This window comes from Hemitrygon akajei, chromosome 1 (assembly GCF_048418815.1).
Source record: "Hemitrygon akajei chromosome 1, sHemAka1.3, whole genome shotgun sequence".
Classification (NCBI taxonomy): Eukaryota; Metazoa; Chordata; class Chondrichthyes; order Myliobatiformes; family Dasyatidae; genus Hemitrygon; species Hemitrygon akajei.
Window position 1 is genome coordinate 111,202,936 of NC_133124.1, and position 21,017 is coordinate 111,223,952.

General features: G+C 45.2%; 1 protein-coding gene across 1 annotated transcript in view; it reads right to left on the reverse strand.

Annotated features, from left to right (window-relative positions):
* Nucleotides 1-2,317: 2,317 nt before the first annotated feature.
* The window catches only part of rspo2 (R-spondin 2), an 89,620-nt gene continuing 70,920 nt past the window's right edge, over nucleotides 2,318-21,017 (reverse strand). Inside the window, exon 5 of the mRNA XM_073055280.1 lies at nucleotides 2,318-2,995. Coding sequence (XP_072911381.1) covers nucleotides 2,880-2,995 — 116 coding nt within the window. The 3' untranslated portion in view covers nucleotides 2,318-2,879. The remainder of the gene's footprint in view (nucleotides 2,996-21,017) is intronic.

Below are 21,017 nucleotides of genomic sequence, written 5' to 3' on the forward strand. Positions count from 1 at the left end.
ACCAGTGGTGTTCCACGGGGATTTCTTCCATCACCCCTGTCTTTGTGATTTTTATAAATAACTTAGATGAAGAAGCGGAAGGGCTATTAGTAAGTTTGCAGATGAGACAAAAGTTGCTGGAGTTGTGGATAGTGTGGAGGATGGCTGTAGGTTGCAGCAGACAAGATGCAGAGCTGAGCGACAGAGTTCAACCCGGAAAAGTGTGAAGTGATTCATTTTGGGAAGGTTGAATTTCAAAGCAGAATACAGGGTTAATGGCAGGATTCTTGACAGCTTGGAGGAACAGATGGATCTGGGGTCCCCATCCATAGATTCCTATAAAGGTGTCACGCAAGATGATAGGTTGATTAAGAAGGTGTATGGTGTGTTAGCCTTCATCAGTTGGGGGATTGAGATTAAAAACCATGAGGTAATGTTGCAGCTCTATAAAACTCTGGTTAGAACAGCCATGGAATATTGTGTTCAGCCCTTGTTGCCTCATTTTAGGAAGGTTGAGGAAGTTGTAGAGAGAATTTTTGTGTGTTTTACTTTAGATTTCCAGCATCTGCAAAATCTTTAGTGTTCAGTAAAATTTTTAAAAACTGTTGAATTGAAAGTCTTTGACTTGGTAGCAATATTATCAAATTGTGGTTCAGTTGCTCTATTCCTTAACTTTCAAACTCAAAATCAACAGTAGTAAGATAAATACATTGCTATATTAACTTGCTACAATATCCAACTGTATAATGTCTTTACTGTTGCAAGTGTCTCACATTTCCACACAGTAAGGATGGTTGATAGCAAATAATCAAAATGAAAAAGTAAGTTTTAAGGAATGTCTTAACTTGTTGATCAGGGCATGAAGGGATACAGGGAGAAGGCAGCAGACTGGGGCTGAGAGGATAATTGGATCAGCTATGATGAAATGGTGGAACAGACTCGATGGGCCAAATGGCCTAATTCTGCTCCTATATCTTATGATGAAAGAGAATATAGAGGAGATTTACCAGGAAGCTGCCTGGATAAGAGAATGTCTTATGAGCATATGCTGAGTGAGCTTGGGCTTTTCTCTCTGGAGCAAAGTTGGGTGAGCAGTGACTTATTAGAAATGTACAAGATGATAAGTGGCATAGATAGAGTGGATAGCCAGCGGCTTCTTCCCAGGGCAAAAATGGCTGATATAAGCTGACATAATTTTAAGGTGATTAGAGGGAAGTATAGGGGGGGTCATCAGAGGCAAGTTCCTTACACAGTGAGTGGTAACACCCTGCCAGTGGTGGTTGTGGATGCTGATACTTTAGGGACATTCAAGAGTCTCTTAGTTGGATGATAGATAAATGGAGAGCTATGTAGGACAGAAGGGTTATCTTGATCTTAGGTTAGGTTAAAAGGTTGGCACAATATTGTGGCCCAAAGGGCCTTTACTGTGCTGTACTGTTCTACGTTCCGTGTTAATAACCTTTCATCAGAACCTTTCATCTCTGCCTGACCTGCTGAGTACTTCCAGCATTTAGACCAAGAAAACTCACCAACGCCTCCACTTCCTCTGGAGGCTTAAGAAATTTGGCATCTTCCCTTTGGCCCTCACCAATTTTTATCAGTGCACCCTAGAAAGCATCTTATCTGAATGCAGCAGCTCTTGGTATGGCCATTCTTCCTCCTGAGACCATAAAAAACCTGGAGATAGTGGTGGACACAGCTCAGCAAATTGCAGAAAACACCCTCCTCTCCACGTACTGTCTACATTTCTCACTGCCTTCATAGTGCCAACCAAGAAATTCTCTCTTCTCTCCCATCTCGTTGAGCAGAAGATACTAAAGCCTGAAGGCACGTACCACCAGGCTAAAGGACAGCTTCTATCCTGCTGTCATAAAGTTACTGATCAGTCCCCAGTACAATAAGACGGACTTTTGACTTTCAGTCTCCCTCATCATGACCTGGTACTTCATTTTCTACCTGCACTGTAGTTTCTCTGTAACTGTAACCACATTCTGTTCATGCTCTGTCTTGTACCACCTCGAAGCACTGTTGTAATGAATTGATTTGTATGAAAGGTACACGAGTTCTTCCCTTTACACGTGACAATAATAAACTAATTTAGCAGTTTACTGAAGATCCAAAGACCATCTTGGGGTTAGAGCAGGAATTAGATGTCAACACATACACGTCTCTCCACACACACCACTGGACATCCCAAAATATAGTTATCAGAGAAATAGTAGCAGGTGCTGTGAAGCAGATGGCCAACAATTAAAGTGTGTGTGTGTGTGTGTGTATATATATATAAAATTACACACATATATACACACATACAAATACATATCTAAATATACATATAAACACAGTGAGTAAGTTTATTATGGATAGACTCAGCACTGTGTACACACCAGTCAAGCAACAAGGAGACAGTCATTGCTTTGATTATACAGTTATAGCCTTTAAAGCGTTTTATGTAGGTGATGTCCCTAGGACCTGTGGCAAACCCTGCATAACATTGCAGCTTGGCAGTGCTTGTACACATGGGGGGTCTTCCTGGAATGTAGGACAAACGGAAAATGCAGACTCCATGTAGTAAACAGTCCTTGTCCTGTGTTCAAAAGTCTTCCTGCATTTAAATAGACACATCTTGTTCTCCAACTCTGGGCAACTCTATAAGCAGGGGCTAACCTTGCATGTTTTAAATTATCTTAATGCAAACTTTGTGGCTTTTTAAAGAGTCTTTGCCACACCAAGCTTGTTCTTTACAGGTCAAACGGAACAGCAAACGCCTGATGTATAAATAAAATTTTTCATGGACTTTCCCTCTTTCTTTCATTTCTGCCACTAATATTGTCAAAAGCAGCACAACTGCAGGAGTGTAGGAAGGACGAGCAGCTTGATGAATGTTGTGGATTAACGTTTTATAGGTCCGTGCTCTCTGTTGTTTGCAGTGCCACAAATTGCTTGCGTTCCTTAGCACGAGCTCTCTTCTTCTTCTTCTTGTCTGCTCCCTTCGCTTTTGCTCTCTGCTTTTTCTCTGCCAAAGGAAAGAACGACAATTAGTCAGGGTTCCCGTCTCTGCAGACATGAGGCATTTGTTCATCTGCCTAATCCCATCCCTCTTTACCCTAAGGAAACTGGGGCTTCTGACAGAAACTGCCTCTTGAAGTCTGGAAAGATTCAGACTGTGGAGTCTTCCAATGGAAAAATGCACTGTCCACCAACCAGTATCCAGGGAACGCCATCACCCCTCCAACTTGCCTATTGTTGTTCATTTAACATCAATGAATCCTGGAACCCTCTTCTGTGTTCTGGCCATAAAGGAGACTGACACCATGGCCAGAACTCAGAGGCAGACAAGAGAATATTCTGAAAAAGTCCTTGAAGAAATGCAACATCCACACTGATCCTGGGAATATCCAGCCCAGAACAATTCAAAGATTTGGGGTGGTAGTGACAACCTCAATCCTGATTCAGAGCAGACAGAAACCCCACACAGTGGTAAAAGGAGCACGCCACATCACAACCTACACCCCCACCCTAACAGCCACCTCTTGCCCATCTGTGGTCCCCACAATAGCCTCAGTCACCTCAGAACCTGCAGAATGGGAAGCAAATCGGCCTCATCCTGCCTAATATGACACAATGCTCTGGCCATTGGTCTAATTAGTGTGGTGTAGCCTCCCAGCTCTGAGCTTGTGAGCCTTGGTTGATTAAGGCTAGATTGCTGCATACTGCCTGGTCTTGCTGGCCTTGACAGATGTGTGAACCAGCACTTCCCACGTGCCCCTCACTTCTCCAGTTATTCTGTACAAATTCACCGGCAACCAAGAGGTTCTTTCATGGTGAACCTGCCTGAACTCTAGTTTTCTGAGAAGCCTGAAAGGGATTTCACTGAAATATGCCAGGCTCCCAGGGCCAGAACACTGCGTCGTCTTAGGCAAAGCCAGAGATTACTTGCTTCCACTCCACAACCATGGGATTGAGGCTGGTGTGAAAGCTAGGAGTTCTGCTTTGGGGGTGTGGTTGCAGAGATCCGGGCCTAGGAGGCAAAGTTTCTGGACAAGATGAAGAAGAATTTCTTCCCTCAGAGTATCTTTGCAAGAGAGGCCTGAGAAGACAGCCACTGAATGTATTCAAGCTCGAGATAGGCCGAGAGTGTGGGTAAGCGGCAGGAAAGTGGAAATGAGGGCAAGACCATGGGTCTTATAAATGGCAGCACATATTCGGACTCAATGGCTTTCTCCTGCTCCTGTGCCACGTGTTCTTGACTGCCTCTAGTACCACTTGCTAGCTCACCTCCTGCAGTAATACATTATACTTAAACTTTAAGGGAGATTGTGAGACATTGAAGATCCATTAAAGAGATTTGTAAATAGGTGGAGCCATGGTGTAAAGCTGAAGATCCCTGTGAATCCTACAGAACTTTACAGTCCTCTCATACAGGGAGTGGGGGCCGAGGTAAAAATGATAGGACCTTGAGAAGTCCCATTGTTAATGGGCAAAAGCAGCCTTCCATCATTCCACAGTAATTAACCAAGGTACAGACTCACCTAATTGGGGATCAGTACCCAGAGTACCGACAGCCACCATATCAAATGGCTTCTTTGATTTTAGAATCACATAAGTAAATACAACAAGGAGACAAGGCTTTTGACCCAACTTGCCCATGTCAACTATTGCTTCCAACAAGCTAGTTCCGTTTGCCATGTTTGGTCCATATCCCTCTAAATCCCTCCTATCTGTCAAAATATCTTTCAAATGTTGTTATTGTAACTGCCTAACCACTTCCTCTGGTAATTCATTCCATAGAACCACCATCCTCTGCATGAAGCAGCTTCTCCTTGGGTCCCTTTTCTGACAGTGATCCTCCTGGAATTTTAGGGTCCAAATTCCTTGGGACCTATACTCGTTGTTCATATCATGCAGTGCTAATTCCACTCGGCAAGTATTCCAAAATCTATCCCCTCTCACCTCAATCCTACGCACTCTAGTTTTTAATTTCCTTCCCTGAGAACAAGACAGTGTACATTCACTGTACATATAGTGTAACCCTCATGATTTTATAAAGCCTTATATGTTCACCCTCAGTCTCCCACACTTCAGGAGAAATTACCTTTACTTGTCCATTGTCGTGATGAGGCCACACTTAGGTTGGAAGAACAACTTTTATTCCTCCAACCTGTAGCCTCCAACCTGAAGGCGAGAACATTGATTTCTCGAACTACTGGTAATGCCTCCCAGCCTTCCTCTCCTCCATTTCCCATCCCCTTTTCCCTCTGTCACCTTATCTCCTTGCTTATCGCCTCCGTCTGATGCTCCTCCCCCCTTTTCTTTCTTCCATGGCCTTCTGTCTCTTTCTCCAATCAGCTTCCCAGCTCTTTACCTCATCCCTCCCCCTTCAGGTTTCACCCATCACCTTGTGTTTCTCTTTCCCCTCCCCCCATCTTTTAAATCTACTCCTTAGCTTTTTCTTCTCCAGTCCTGCTGAAGGGTTTTGGCCTGAAACGTCAACTGTGCTCTCCCTAGATGGTTCCTGGCCTGCCAAGTTCCTCCAGCATTTTGTGGGTGTTGCCTGGTGAATGCCTCCATTGGTTTGTACTTACACATAATCCACCCCCTCATACACACAAACGCGCACACCTCACTGACACTTCAATGAAGACACATACACACACTGACCCATATAGTCAGACATACTCACTCACACTTTCACATACACATACACTCCTAGATACACACCACAGGCACACACATTAGTGTAGACAAACAGATATACAGATGCACAGAGATATATGTGCACATACTCTCAGATACACTCATTGACATGCACTTGTGCACACTCAGATGTGTTTACACACATACATATGGCACATTCTAAGACACACACATGCACAGAGATATGTGTGCATATGCTCATGCGCACACACTCACAAACATCCATGTGCACATACACACAAATATATACACATGTATGTGATTTCAGGTCCCTGTGGTGAGTCCTGGCTGCTGTTATCATGCTTGTTTTGGGGAAATTATACTGCTAATTTTCAGAGCAACACACACAAAATGCTGGAAAACCTCAGCAGCATTCAGGCAGCATCTATGGAGAAAAGTACAGTCGACATTTCGGGTTGAAACCCTTCAGTGGGACTTGGGTTTTGGCCCAAAACGTCGACTGTACTCTTTTCTATAGATGCTGCCTGGCCTGCTGAGTTCCTCCAGTATTTTGTGTGTTGCTCAGATTTCCAGCATCTGCGGGGGGGAAGAAACAGGTGGGAAGAGGTTGTATGGGGCAGGAGCACCAGTGGCAGAGGGGCTGAGTGGTCTGTGGCAGCAGTGCAGTATTTGCTTCCTCCTCTCCAGGCAGCGTGGAGTCTGCGGGCTCTGATCACTGACCCGTCCCGAATAAACCAGGCCATGAGGTTACTGAAAGCAGATAGTGAACTATGAATGCTTTGTTCAAAAATTAAGATAAAATCAGTCAGAGGTTCGGTTAGTTTCACTTCTACATTCTATTTACAGGTTGATATCAAACTCACTCTCTTCATCAGTTGGATATTCCACGGTGAGGTGGAAATCTTAGGGTTTAAAGTCTTCAGATTACTAGCATTGCAACCTGTTAGACTGCTCTGCGTGAATGTGTCGAAGTGTGGTCCAGGGTTGGGCTGGTGCACACGGTGTGAGCACCCGGAGTCAGGTCTGTGCCGACAATCACACCTCCCATTGGGAAGATGCAGCATTCCAGCCCTTGTCAATGGATAAAGGATGCAGACAACATCTTCTCAGTGTGAATAAGCTCGACAGGGGCTGGATGTAGGGAGGTTGTGTCCCCTGGCTGAGGTGTCTCACAACAGTATCAGTCTCAGAACGAGGGGATCAGCTGCTTTTGGCCTGATCCCCATATCCATCAACATCTGGACATCAAATACTGGTGGAACGCAGCAGGCCAGGCAGCATCTATAGGAAGAAGCACAGTCGACATTTCGGGCCGAGACTCTTCGTCAGGACTAACTGAAAGGAACGATACCGTCTGGGTAGCCTCCAACCTGATGGCATGAACATTGACTTCTCTAATTTCCGTTAATGCCCCCCTCTCCTCCTTACCCCATCCCTGATATATTTAGTTTCCCCCCTCTTTTTTTTCCCTCTCTCTCTGCCCATCACTCTGCCTGTTCTCCATCTTCCTCTGGTGCTCCCCTCCCCCTTTCTTTCTCCCAAGGCCTCCCGTCCCATGATCCTTTCCCTTCTCTAGCTCTTTATCCCTTTTGCCAATCACCTTTCCAGCTCTCAGCTTCACCCCACCCCCTGCAGTCTTCTCCCATCATTTCACATTTCCTCCTTCCCCTCCTACTTTCAAATCCCTTACTATCTTTCCTTTCAGTTAGTCCTGACGGAGGGTCTCAGCCAGAAACGTCGACTGTGCTGCTTCCTATAGATGCTGCCTGGTCTGCTGTGTTCCACCAGCATTTTGTGTGTGTTGCTTGAATTTCCAGCATCTGCAGTTATTCCTCGTGTCTGGACATCAATCCTGTTTCAAATCAACTCATCTTCCGTGGCCTTCGGAGGATGGAATCTTAGATTCTGTTGGGAGAAGAAGAGGAGGAAGAGAAATATCTCCCCCCAGTGCGTGGTGACTCTTCAGAACTCTCTCCCCAACGCTGCAGGGACACTCGGCGTTCAATTCAAGATTGCTGGATAGATTTCTGATGGTGGAGCAGGCTTGAGAACTTGAATGGACTACTCCTGTTCCTAGTTCTTCATGACTATACTTCCCCCATGGTTGGCTGGGATAAAGGTGGTCACCGGTTAGAGAAGGACAATTGAGTTTTGCCCACCCAGCTCCGTTGAGCTGACCTCCACTGGGGAGGGGACTGTGAGGATATGCTGCAAGCCCACACACTACATCAGCAGAAGAACCCTGGTGCCCCAGGGAAGAGTGGGCCGCTGCCGCTCAGATCCACAAGCAGCGACAGCAACTCCCACAGTAAACCCTGAGGTCACGTGAGAGCGGCAGAGAATAAATAGAAGCATCAGTAGACAGAAAGACATCTCCTGTTCTTTTAATGGCTTCACACCACCTCAAAGTAGTTTGCAGCCAGTCAACCTCTTTTCAAAGTGCATCTACTGTCTGTGTATGGGGGCTACTCTGACAGCACCTGCTGAAACCTGTGACTTCTATGGCAGCAGTTACAGGGCTGCATGTTCCCCTCCAGGATACAAACTTGCTGACTTATAAATATATAATTTGTCCTTCATCCTCACTGGTTCCAAACCCTGGTACTCCCTCCCATCGGCTCTGTGGGAGACCATCAACAGACAGACTAAACGTTCACCAGAAGGACTAAGTCTGATTTATACTTGTGCATCGCATCTACGCTGTAGGGTGACCTGTACCTCCGCAAAAAAGTAACTCACGCATCACGGCGACGCAGACCACAACAACTGTGATTGGTCCACTTGGTAGCATCGCATTTCCGGTTGCTGATTCTCCGCCGTGTCTGCACACCGATGCGAAATAGATGAACCAAATCATCAAATCTACCTGCAAACATCTGAAAATATTTGAAATGCGTTTCCTTGTCCACGTCTCTCGCGAAGAAACTCAACACTGTGCCATAGAAACCCCACCACCAACAAGTGTTTTGGCGCACACCAACGCATGCTTGTTACGGCGTTGAGCAACGCAGAAGTGAAAATCAGAGTTACAGCGTAGCCTGTACGCACAAGTATAAATCAGCCTTTACATCTTCACCAGAAAAACCACATCTTCACCTGAAATATTATACCTTCACCAGAAGCACCACAGCTTCACCAAAAGGCGCACACCTTCATGAAAAGGACCAGTCCTTCATGAAGGATTATACTTCTATGGATAAGATTACACCTTCACCAAAAGGCACACACCTTCACCAGAAGGATTATGCAATCTTAAATAAGTTTGGATGATAAATGTTATCCTTCACAGACAGAGAATAAAGACAGTCACTATTAATATCAGGAATAAACACTGGGCCCAGATACAGGCTCAATAAACATTAAGAAATAGATGTTGCACATCCTTGCTTAAAATGACAACAGATGTAGAAGCTCAATGTTAAGAGTTAAAGGCAGATCTGCCTGGAATAGGTTGCTGACGTGGGCCCAAATCACAGCCCACGATGAATCAGAACATCTGCTCACAAACAAAATCCACAGTGAACATCCAGAGTTTTATGTCACCTCTGTACATGCAAGATCTGGAATTTACCTCAGTCTGAATAAATTTGGATGTGAAATCCATTCGGACTGTTTTATATCTGAAGCACTTTATAGATGCAAGAAAGAAAAAACTAGCACAACTATACTCAAGTCTGTGTTCCCGATACACTGGCCCACTCCACTTCAGATGGATTCAGGGCCACTTTTATTCAAACTCTCAGCATCTCCTTTTTGTGCTGTTTTTCTAATATCTGGTATTTATTTAAAAGTACATCCAAAGTCATTAAGATTTGTAATGGAACAGCCTGGAACACAAGCTGTTGGTGGATGGGAGAAGGTTGCAGGTTACCAGTCTGAAGTTTATCTGTTCAAATATCAAGGAGTCAAACTTTAAAAAAGCAAGAGTCTGAGTGGGCAGGAGTAGGAGGGACTAACAAAGATGCTCACTGCTCCTGGAGTCCAATCTCTGCCTAACCAGAAAACAATCCTAGGGCTGACACGATCCTCCAAAGTAACAAACTGCAATTCCAATGCTCCTTCCTCCTCCCGGATGTTCTTTTAGTGGCACACATTGCAAAAAGGATGAGAGCCAAGTGGATATTTGTAAGGGTAATACAATCCCAGCGTTTCGATTTGAGTCATAGCTCACATATGCCAGCAAGGGAAAAAAAAATAGGTTCATCTTCTGAGCAAAGAGCAGGGCTGTAGGAATGTTTTCACATTCTACTATTACAAACCCAAGCGCCCTGTGAAAAATTTATTGGTCGTCTTGCAGATTTACTCTTACTCTCTCTGAGTTTTGTCATGTGATTTGGAATTTTGCAAATCAGACCCATATATGGAAGTGTAAGCTCTTCTCACTTGGCGTGGAGTGCCCTGCATTAGAGAGAGGTAGGCGGACTGGGCCTCACCATGGGTTTGTCAGATCTTGACATCACAACAGGATTCATAAGTGAAAGCAGAGATGGAACCTGTTGACAGGAAAAGGATTGGTGGGGGGGAAGAAAGGGAAAGAGACGAGCAGGAGAGAGAGAGAGAGGGGCGGGAGAGAGGAATGGAGGACGAAAGAACTGACAAAGTCAGGGAAAAAGATGGGTCAGAGGGGAAGGAGTAACAGAGAGAGGGGGAGAGAGAGAGAGGAGTAAGACAGAGAAAGTGATAGACCAAAAGGGGAAGAAGACACGTGAGCGAGAGAGATAGATAAGTCTGCCAGAATATGAAAGAACACTACATCTGAGAGAAAAACAAGAAGCTAATAATCACAGCAGGGGACAAGGAATGTAAAATATAGAGTCATTCAAAAATTAGTAATACATTAGGTTCATAGCTACAAGACATAGAGATAACTTATAACCAGCTCCGTTCAATTGGAACAAAAGCAGAAAATATATTTCAATGTCCAGCCTCTGCAGCCTTTTGTTTGTAACTTCTGCTGAATTTGCCCTCTTCCAAGTCCCTGAAGATTTCTCGTCATAACCTCAGACAAAGCAGTAGGAAGATCAACCCTGAACTGGGTCATAGAACTGGAGGATCTCACTCAGCCCCACCCAACATCCATCGGCAATCTTTACCTCAATCGACTGCCCAACTGTGTAACTAAAGGCTTAAATCACCAGATATACATAATCAGGTCAACATTTCTCATCCTCCATAATCCAACAATCCCTCTCTCCTCCCTCCCTCCCCACCAACCCAACACCTCCTCCTCCTCTCTCCCCCCCTTCAAAAGCCCAACACACCCAACCTCTTCCCCCATCGACAAACCAGCACTCTCCACCACCTCCTTCCCTCAATAATTCAAGCTCCTACCTTACCCTCCCTTCCTCAACAATCCAACACTCCCACTTCCCTCTCCTCCTCTACATGTCAACACCCTCCACCTTCTCCCTCCCTCTCTCAGTAATCCAACCCCGACCTTCCTCCACTCTTCAACAATCCAACATCTCTACCTTCCCCTCCTCTCTCTCAATATCCCAATCCTTTCTCATCCCACCTCCCCTCCCCACAGTGATCCAACCCCTCCCTCCACCTGCTCCTCTCCAGATTCTCAATTTTTCAAACACTTTGCCCACCAAGTAACAACTTGCAAGAGATGCTTAGCCCACAAATCTGCCCACAGCTCTGGAGACCTTCAGTGCACGTGCTGCTGATCTCAGGTGAGAAGGCTTAGCGGATAGGAGATAGTCCCTGAGGAACTGAAGGCGTGTCATACCGTCAGAGAGGTAGTACTGAAGGAGTGTCATACTTGGGAGCAGTAGCTGAGGGGGGCAGTACTTTGCGAGGAGTGTCACACTGTCCTTTTGACTGAGATTCTAAAACGCGATTGCATCTGCTCTCGTGGGGACAGTGGCGCTAGAGAGATTTACAAAAACAGGCAGGGGTTAAGACCCAGAAGAGATTACAGAGATAGGAAGAGGTGTAGGGTCCCAGAGTAGGTTATAGAATCAAGGACTGTGTAAGGACCGGAGGGGTTACAGACGTAGGGCCAGAGACAGTTACAGAGTTAGGGAGGGGTATAAGGGCTGGATGGAGGTAGAGAGTCAGAGGGGGTTACAGAGATAGTGAGAGGGGTTATGGAGATGATGCAGGCTAAAGGGGCCAGAGATGTTACAGATTCAGTGGGAGTGTAAGGGGCTTGAAAAATTTGACAGCTTTAACATGAGATAGAACAACATAGGAGCTAAGGGTACCAAAAAGAATAATTAATGAACTGGATCAAATGAAAAATGAATGCAGTAATCTGGACTGAAAAGTTTGTTAGAATTTCCATTAAAAGTGCAAAACCCTGAGCTGAGTCTGTCTACACTCTGCAGGTGGACACATCCAACAGACGATGTTCGGTAATATCTTTCAGACGGTCCACAAGGAGTTGTAGCAGAAACAGGTGAAACAGACAGGCTGGAGAGTAGGGTCCGAGCTTACACCCTGTACCTACTGACAGGAACCCCACAGCAATCAGGAGCAGCTCAAATCACAGCTGTCAGGAGTAACACTGCCCCACTCATAAAGTGACCTGGAAACCCCGGCTGGTATCACTGAGCAATAAAACAGACAGAGATGTACACTAATGCACAACTCAAGCTCAGACTGCACACTGTCAATCAGATGGTGGCAGCTGCCTCTTTCAGTTACACTCACAGTGCAACATCCACCACAACCTCACTGTCACCGTACTACACCTACTGAGATACAGTTGGTGCTTCCAGTCCTTCGAGCCATGACGCCTAGCAATCCCCTGATTTAACCCTGGCCTAATCACGGGACAACTTACAACAAACCTATTAACCTACTAACCGGTCAGTCTTTGGACTGTGGGAGGAAACCGGAGCACCCGGAGGAAACCCACGCAGTCACGGGGAGAACGTACAAACTCCTCACAGGCAGCGATGAGAATTGAACCCTGGTCGCCTGCACTGTACAGTGCTGTGCTAACCACTACGCTACTGTGCCACCCCTACTCAGGCATTGCACAGCTGGGCAAGAAGGATTGGAGGGACCTATCGGAGGAATGTCTGAGGTTAAGAAGAAGTAGTCTGCCAGTCTCAGCACCTCTGGCACTCCCTGGTGCCGCACTGAGGAACTCCATTCTCTAGACTGAGACCTGGCAAGATGACTGAGCTAATTCCATTCCTTAGCAGATACTAGAAATATGATTTTCATGGCATTAGAAGTCCATGAGGAATATAAGGAGCAGTAGTGACTGCTGTACATTGCCTTTCTTTGTCTTGTCAAACACAGACAGACCCGCTGCAGGTTCAATCCCACAGGGTTCCACAAAAGCCAAGTCAAGGCTCGGACCCTTCTCTCTATCGACCTCACTGCCGTACCTGATCCCACCTTCAGCAAGCTTCCTAATGGACAGGCTAAGAGGGAGGTGGTGCAACCTTTGCCTCCATAACCGGGCCCAATCAGCATTGTGGGCTCTGAACATTGTTGACCCCTTAACTTGGTGCAGAGGTGAATGATCCCTAAACAAAACATCCTGAGTTAGTGTTACACAGCACAGAAACAGGCTTTCAGCCCACCTAGCGCATGCTGGCCTGGTTTTCTACCAGCACCTGGATCATAGTTCCCCATACCTCTCTCACCCACGTACCTATCCAAACTTCTCTAAAATGTTCTCTCTACAAGTTCTAAATTCTCTACAATTGAACCCACATCTACCTTTCTGCTTGGTTCTACTTAGTTTCACACACACCATCCTCTGAGTTCCCTCACAGATTCCTCTTAAATAGTTCAACTTTCAGGCTAAACCGGTGACTTAGTTCTCATCTCACCTAACCTGAGGGGGAGAAAAACTGTTTCAGCCTGTCTTTACACCTCATAAAGACTGAGATCCTTTCGTAAGATGTCCCAGCACACACACACACAGCCCCGACACTGCTGCAAATCAATGCCCATTCCCCCAGCACCTTTCCGCAGCACAGCCTTTGACCGCCAGAGGCAAGATCTTTGTGAAGGCCAAGACCTGAAAATCCTGCACCTTTCACTCTCCCGTGTGTTTCTGACCTCTTCATTTGCGCGTTAGCTTAGGACCTCCCAGCTCATCTTAACTCTCACCCTGTTGATTACCAGAAACCTGATGGGACAGGACAATATTTCATTGTACCAAAGGCACAGAGTACAAACTCACTCTCATTACCCAGTCTCCTCTCCCACAAACTAGAACTGCATACTAGTGCATGACCCAATCTCGGACTGCACTCCAGTAACCAGACCGCAGCAGCTGCCTCTTTCCTCCGTGCCGATAGAGTGACTGCTTGACTCCAGAAAAGACTTGCCTGGCTGCCTTGCCTTCAACCCTTCTTGCGATTAAGACTAGTGTACTCATTGCCTTCCTTTATCCGTACAGCACCTGCTTGCTAACTTTCAGTAGCGTGTATAGGGACACAGAGACCATCTCAGCACCTTTTAATCTCCCACAGTTTAATAATATTCTGCTGTTTTAAATATTTTCCACCTGTCGAATGTCTTGCATTTTCCAGCATTGTATTCTATTAGCCAGATCCTTATCCAATCCTTTAACATGTTGATGTCACCTGAAAGCTTCTCTGCACTCTCCTCACGTAGCATAATCACTTCACTCAAATCATTTGTCTGGATGATGATGGATGTTGAGGGACATCAGTGTACAGTATCAATCACAACAACATTGCTCAGATCAACTAAATATTCTAGTCTTTCTCGGCATTTAACCACACAGGCAGATCCCAGGTTACAACAGGGTTCCGTTCCTGAGAACTGTTAGTAAGCTGGAAATGAACAGAAACACTGCTTGGGAGAGGATCACAGATACAACCATGATGGGAGAGCAAGCAGGAATGGGAAGGGCAGCCACCAGCCAGCCTCACTGTCCTCAGCTCCACCCAGCCCCCGACTGTTGTTGCTCGGGGTGGAAATGCCCTATTCTCACCGAGCAGAAACACATAACATAGAACGTTACAGGCCCTTCGGCCCACAATGCTGTGATGACCATGTAACCTACTCTAGACACTCCCTAGATTTTCCCTAGCACATAGCCCTCTATTTTTCTAAGCTCCACGTACCTATCTAAGAGGCTCTTAAAAGACCCTGTTGTATCTGTCTCTACCACCATCGTCAGCAGTGCATTCCACGCACCCACCACTCTCTGTGTAAAACTCTTACCCCTGACATCCCCTCAGTACCTATCTCCAAGCACCTTAAAACTGTGCTCTCTCGTGTTAGCCATTTCAGCCCTGGGACTATCCACACGATCAATGCCCCTCATCATCTCATACACCTCTGTCAGGTCACCTCTCATTCTCCGTTGCTCCGAGGAGAAAAGGCCGAGTACGCTCAACCTATTCTCATAAGGTACACCCTCCAATCCAGGCAACAGCCTTGTAAATTTCCTCTGCGGATGCCTGCAGAAATCAAACCCCACCCATATCGTTGGTCTCGCAAGGCATCCATAACTCTGAAAGGACCTGTACCTCCACATGGGAGAAAGGTCCTCCTTGGTTGTAGAATTTTATTTGTGTAACTTGGTACTCTAGCAGAGTGATTCGGTATCAGTAATGCTGGGCACATCAGAGTCTGAGCCTGAAGAAGCACTGCCCTGAAAGATCTCCACCAAAAGCTACGACGGATGTGGAGACTGTTTGATGAGCAAAGTCCTTGGGAAGATTAAACTACATCAGGGAGCTGGACTTTCTGACTTTCATTCTAAGGGCTAAGGCACAGTCGGCCTGCTTTTAGAAAGGAAAAAAAAGACATAAAATTCAGCAGGTTTAGTATTCTTATCAAAGGGTCAGAACCCAGCTTTTCTGGTATCAACTCATTTCTTTCAGTGAAGTTGTTGAGGGATAACTATTGACATCAAGACACAGTTTCACATTCAGATTCAGTTATCAAATATTCATGGAAGCACACAGTGAAATGCATCGTTTGCATTAGACCATAAGACATAGGAGCAGAATTAGGCCATTCAGCCCATCGAGTCTGCTCTGCTATCCCATCATGGCTGATCCCAGACTCCACTTAACACCCATACACCTGTCTTCTCGCCATATCCTTTGATGCCTTGACCAATCAGGAAACGATCCATTTCTGCCTCCACCGCAGTCTGTGGCAGAGCTTTCCACTCTCTGGCTAAAAAAATTCCTCCTTTCCTCTGTTATAAAGGTTTGCCCCTCAATTTTGAGGCTGTGCCTTCTAGTTCTGGATACCCCCCACCATAGGAAATATCCTCTCCACATCCACCCTATCTATCTAGTCCTTTCAACAACTGGTAGGATTCAATGAAATTACTCTGCATTTCTCTAAATTCCAGTGAGTTCAGGCCCAAAGCTGCCAAACACTCCAAATATATTAACCCCTTCATTCCCAGAATCATCCTCATGAACCTCCTCTTGACTCTTTCCAATGACAATATATCCTTTTTGAGATATGGGGCCCAAAACTGTTGACAATACTCCAAGTCTTATAAAGGCTCAGCATTATCTCCTTGCTTTTATATTCCCCTAGAAATAAATGCCAACATTGCATTTGCCTTCTTTACCACAGATTCAACCTGTAAATTAACCTTTTGGGAGTCTTGCACAAGGACTCCTAAGTCCCTCTGCACATCTAATGTTTGAACATTCTCCCCATGTAGATAATATTTTATACTATTGTTCCATTTACCAAAATGCATTATCATACATTTCCCAAGGCATTTCCCAATATTGTATTCCATCTGCCACTTTTTTTTTTAACCTATTCTTCCAATCTGTCCTAGTCCTACTGCAATTGCATTGCTTCCTCAGCACTACCTACCCCTCCACCTATCTTCGTATCATCTGCAAAGCCATCAATTCCTTTATCCAAATCATTGACAATGTGAAAAGCAGCGGTCCCAATACTGACCCCTGAGGTACACCACCAGTACCTTTCCTGTAACACCATAGGATTTTATCTTGTTAGCAGCCTCATGTGTGGCAGCTTATCAAATGCCTTCTGAAAATCCAAGTAAATGACATCCACTGCCTCTCCTTTGTCCACCCTGCTTGTTACTTCCTTGAAGAACTCTAACAATTTTGTCAGGTAATATTTCCCTTCACAGAAACCATGTGACTTTGACTTATTTTATCATTAGTCTCCAAGTACCTCGAAACTTCATCCCTATAATAGACTCCAACACTTTCCCAACCACTGGGGTTAGGCTAACTGGCCTATAATGTCCTTTCTTTTGTCTTCCTCCATTCTTCAAGAGTGCAGTGACATTTGCAAACTTCCTGTCCTCCAGGACCATGCCAGAATTAAGTGATTCTTTTAAGATTATGACCAATGCATCTGTTATCTCTTCAGCAACCTCTCTCAGGACTCTGGGATGTAGTCCATCTGGTCCAAGTGGCTTATCCACCTTTCAATTTGCCTAGCACTTTTTCCTTTGTAATAGCAATGGCACTCACTCCTGCTTCCCGACACTCATGGACCTCTGGCACACTACTGGTATCTTACACAGTGAGGTCAGATGCAAAGTATCCATTAAGTTCATCTGCCATTTATTTGTCCCCCATTACTACCTCACCAGCATAATTTTCCTGTGATCCAATATCAACTCTTTCACTCTTCATATAACTGAAAAAACTTTTGGTATCCTGCTTTATATTATTGGCTAGTCTGTCCTCGTATTTCATCTTTTCCCTTCTTATAGCTTTTTTAGCTGCATTTTGTTAGATTTTAAAAGCTTCCCAATCATCCAGCTTCCCACTCACCTTTACTAACTTATTTGCCCCTTCCTTGGCTTTTATGTAGTCCTTAGCTTCCCTTGTCAGCCACGGTTGCCTACCCCCACCATTTGACAACTTCTTCCTCTGTGGGACATGTCTATTGTCCGCCTTGTGAACCATTCCCAGAAACTTCAGCCATCTCTGCTGTGTCGTCATCCCCGCTAATATCCCCTTCCAATCCACCTGGGCAAGCTCCTCTCTCATGCCTCTGTAATTCCCTTTATTCCATTGTGATGCTGATACATCTGACATGTGCTTCTCCCTCTCAAACTGCAGTATGAATTCAATCTTATTATAATCGCTGCCTCCTAAGGGTTCCTTTACGCTAAGCTCCCTAATATCTGGGTTATTACACAACACCCAATCTAAGATAGCCTTTCCCCTAGTAGGCTCAAGCACAAGCTGCTCTAAACAACCATCTCGCAGGCTTTCAACAAATTCCCTGTCTTGTGATCGGATACCAACAATGATTTTCCCAATCCCCTTGCATATTGAAGATCCCCATTAGAATTGTGAAATTACCCTTATTACTTGCCCTTTTCAGCTCCATTTGCAATCTCAACACCACATCTTGGCTACTATTTGGAGGCCTATATATGATTCCCATAATGTTTTTTAACCCTTGCAATTTCTTAACACCACCCATAAAGATTCAATATTTTCTGACCCTATGTCACATCTTTATAAAGATGTGATTCCATCTCTTACCAACAGAGCCACACCACCGCCTATGCCTTCCTGCCTCTCCTTTCAATACAAAGTATATCCTTTGATGTTAAGCTCCCAAATATGGCCCTCTTTCAGCCATGACTCAGTGATGCCCACAAAGTCATATCGACCAATCAGTAATTGCACCACAAGTTCTTCCACCTTATGCTACACGCATTCAAATACAGCACCTTCAGTCCTGCACCCTTCGCTCTTTTGAATTTTGCCTCTATGATACAATTGAACTCTTCGCTCTGTCTGCATTTGACTCTGGCTCTGGCTTGCCATTAACAACCAATGCAACCCAAAGGTGCGCAGAGGCAGCGCACAAGTGTCACCACATATTCAGGCACGCCCGCCAAGTTCACAGAGCAACGGGAGAACAGCAGCAGCAGCAAGACAAGTCCCGTCCCTCCTTCACACCCATGCAACGCCCACACGGACACGCAAGTAAAACTCCATTATTCCTCCAGCCAGAGGACCCATTCAAATGATTACACATCTCAACTGAAGTTCAGCCCCACAATAGTGTGGATTCCTGCACTGCCCACCCCACAACGACGTTCCCCAACATGTGACACTCCCTCAGTACTGCCCTGCCACAGTGTGACGCTCCCTCAGTATTGCCCCTCCCACAGATTGGATATTGGTCTGGATAGTCCACCAAAGATCTCATACATGGCTCCGTCACAGGGTAGAGGTAGAAATATCCCTCCTGGCCTGTCACAGTCTGAAGAAATAATATGCGACTTTGTTCATTGCAGGTGTGAAGTCCTGTTGTTAAAAGCCAGGGTAGGCCAGGTCTAGATTGGGAGGCGAGCCAGGATATTGCTGCTGGTGTGCTTGCTCGGGGTTGGGTGGGAACTCCCAGACCCCTCAAAGACCAGTTATGCTGCACTTTGCCAGATCCGGTGAAAGACCCCTTAACAAGTCTGTCCAACGGGCTGAGAAAGCAATTAAAGCAGAGAAGTTGAATTTAGGTCATCAGATGAGCAGGGAAGAAAGAGGGAGACTAAAGAAGCTGATTGAAAGATAAAGCAACATATATGAAAAATGTTTAACATTTTTGGAAGTCTGTGAGAGAAGTTCAGAAAGTGCAATAAGCTGAACTGTTGAAATCATTCCATCTCTGGCCTTGCTCAACAATGATCACATTTTAAAAACAGTTTTGCTCTATTAATTAGTGGTCACAGTCTCTGCTATTTGTTTACTTGACAGCGCACTCCATTTCCACATGTTTTCATACAGCATAGAGGATGGAGCTAGGAAAATATAATGGGCAAACAAAAAATATAAAGCCTCAGAGTCACGGAGCACTGCAGCAGAGAGACAGGCCCTTCTGCCCATCCAATCCATGCTGAGCTGTTATTCTGCCTAGTCCCATAACAGTCCATAATCCCCCATACCCCTATCATCTACGTAGCTGTCCCAAATTTCTCCTAAATTTTGAAATTGAACCAGCATCCATTCACCCTCTGAGTGAAAACCTCAGGTTCCCTGAAATATTTCATCTTTCACCCTTACCTATGACCTCTAGTTCTAGTCTCACCCAACCTCAGTGGAAAAAGTCTGCCCGCATTTACTCTATCTATATGCCTCAATCTTCTATTAAATTTCCCCACATTCTTCTGCAATCCTAATCTATTCAACCTCTTCCTATAACTCGGGTCTTCAAGACCCGACAATATCCTTGTAAAATTTCTCTGTACTTCTTCAATCTTATATGTTTCCTGTAGGTAGGTGGCCAAGACTGCACACAATACTCCGATTTAGGACTCACCAACATCTCATACAGCTTCAACATCTCAACTCCTGTATTCAGTACTTTGATTTATGAAGGCCAATGTGCCAAGTGCTCTCTTTATGTCCTTGTGTACCTGTGATGCCACTTTCAAGGGAGTATAGGTCTGTGTTTCCTCTGTTCTACTGCACTTCTCAGTAACTTAGTCCTACTATCCTGGTTTGTCCTCCCAAAGTGCAACACCTCATTTGTCTGCATTATTTGCAGACAAATAATTGCTATTTGCTATTTTTCAGCCATTGTCCAGCTGGCCAAGATCTTGCTGCAAGCTTTGATACCCTTCCTCATTGTCCACTAGCCCCCCCCCCCCACTCCCCAATGCTGGAATCTGGAGCAAACAAGGAATTGTCAGCTTGTTGAAATTATGTCGATACCCTGCACCAGGTTCCAACCCAAAGCATCGACAATTCCTTTTCTCCAAGAGATGCTGCTCGGCCCAATAAGTTCTTTCAGCAGGTTGTTTGTTGAAGTGAGGGAAGTTTTGGTATAAACGCAGCAGTGGGCTTTGCAAATTCACAATTCATGCAAGACGGAGATAATTCACATTTTAATAACTGCATATAGGTTACAAGAAAAACCTTTAGCTGAGAGAGAGAATGGGAGGAAGTGACTTGAGAAAGAGAGGGAAAGGAGGAGATGGGGAGAGGGGAGGGAGGAGGGGGAGAGAGAGAAGCAATGAGACAGACTTCGAAGGGAGGTAAAGAAACAGATTGATATAAGAAGAGGCATGGGGAGATAGAGAGATAGAAAGAGAAGATGGGAGAGATTGACATGGAGACAGAAAGAGGTGGAAATGAGATAGAGAGGAACAGATACAGAGATAGAGAGAAAAATAGAAAAGAGGCACAGAGAGTGTGACAGGGAAAGAGACAAAAAGAGAAATAGAAAGATAGTGACAAGGAATAAGATAAAGAAAGAATGAAAAAGTGGAGTAGGCAGAAGGAGAAAACCAGAGAAAAGAAATGGATAGACTGAGAGATAATGAAATAATGACATAGGGAGAGGGAGAGGGAGAGAGGTGAGAGGAGGATTTGACAGCCCACAGGTTTTGGGGCACATTGAAATAAAAAAAAACAAATATGTTTGGGGGTCAGTGTTGGACCAAATGGGAATTT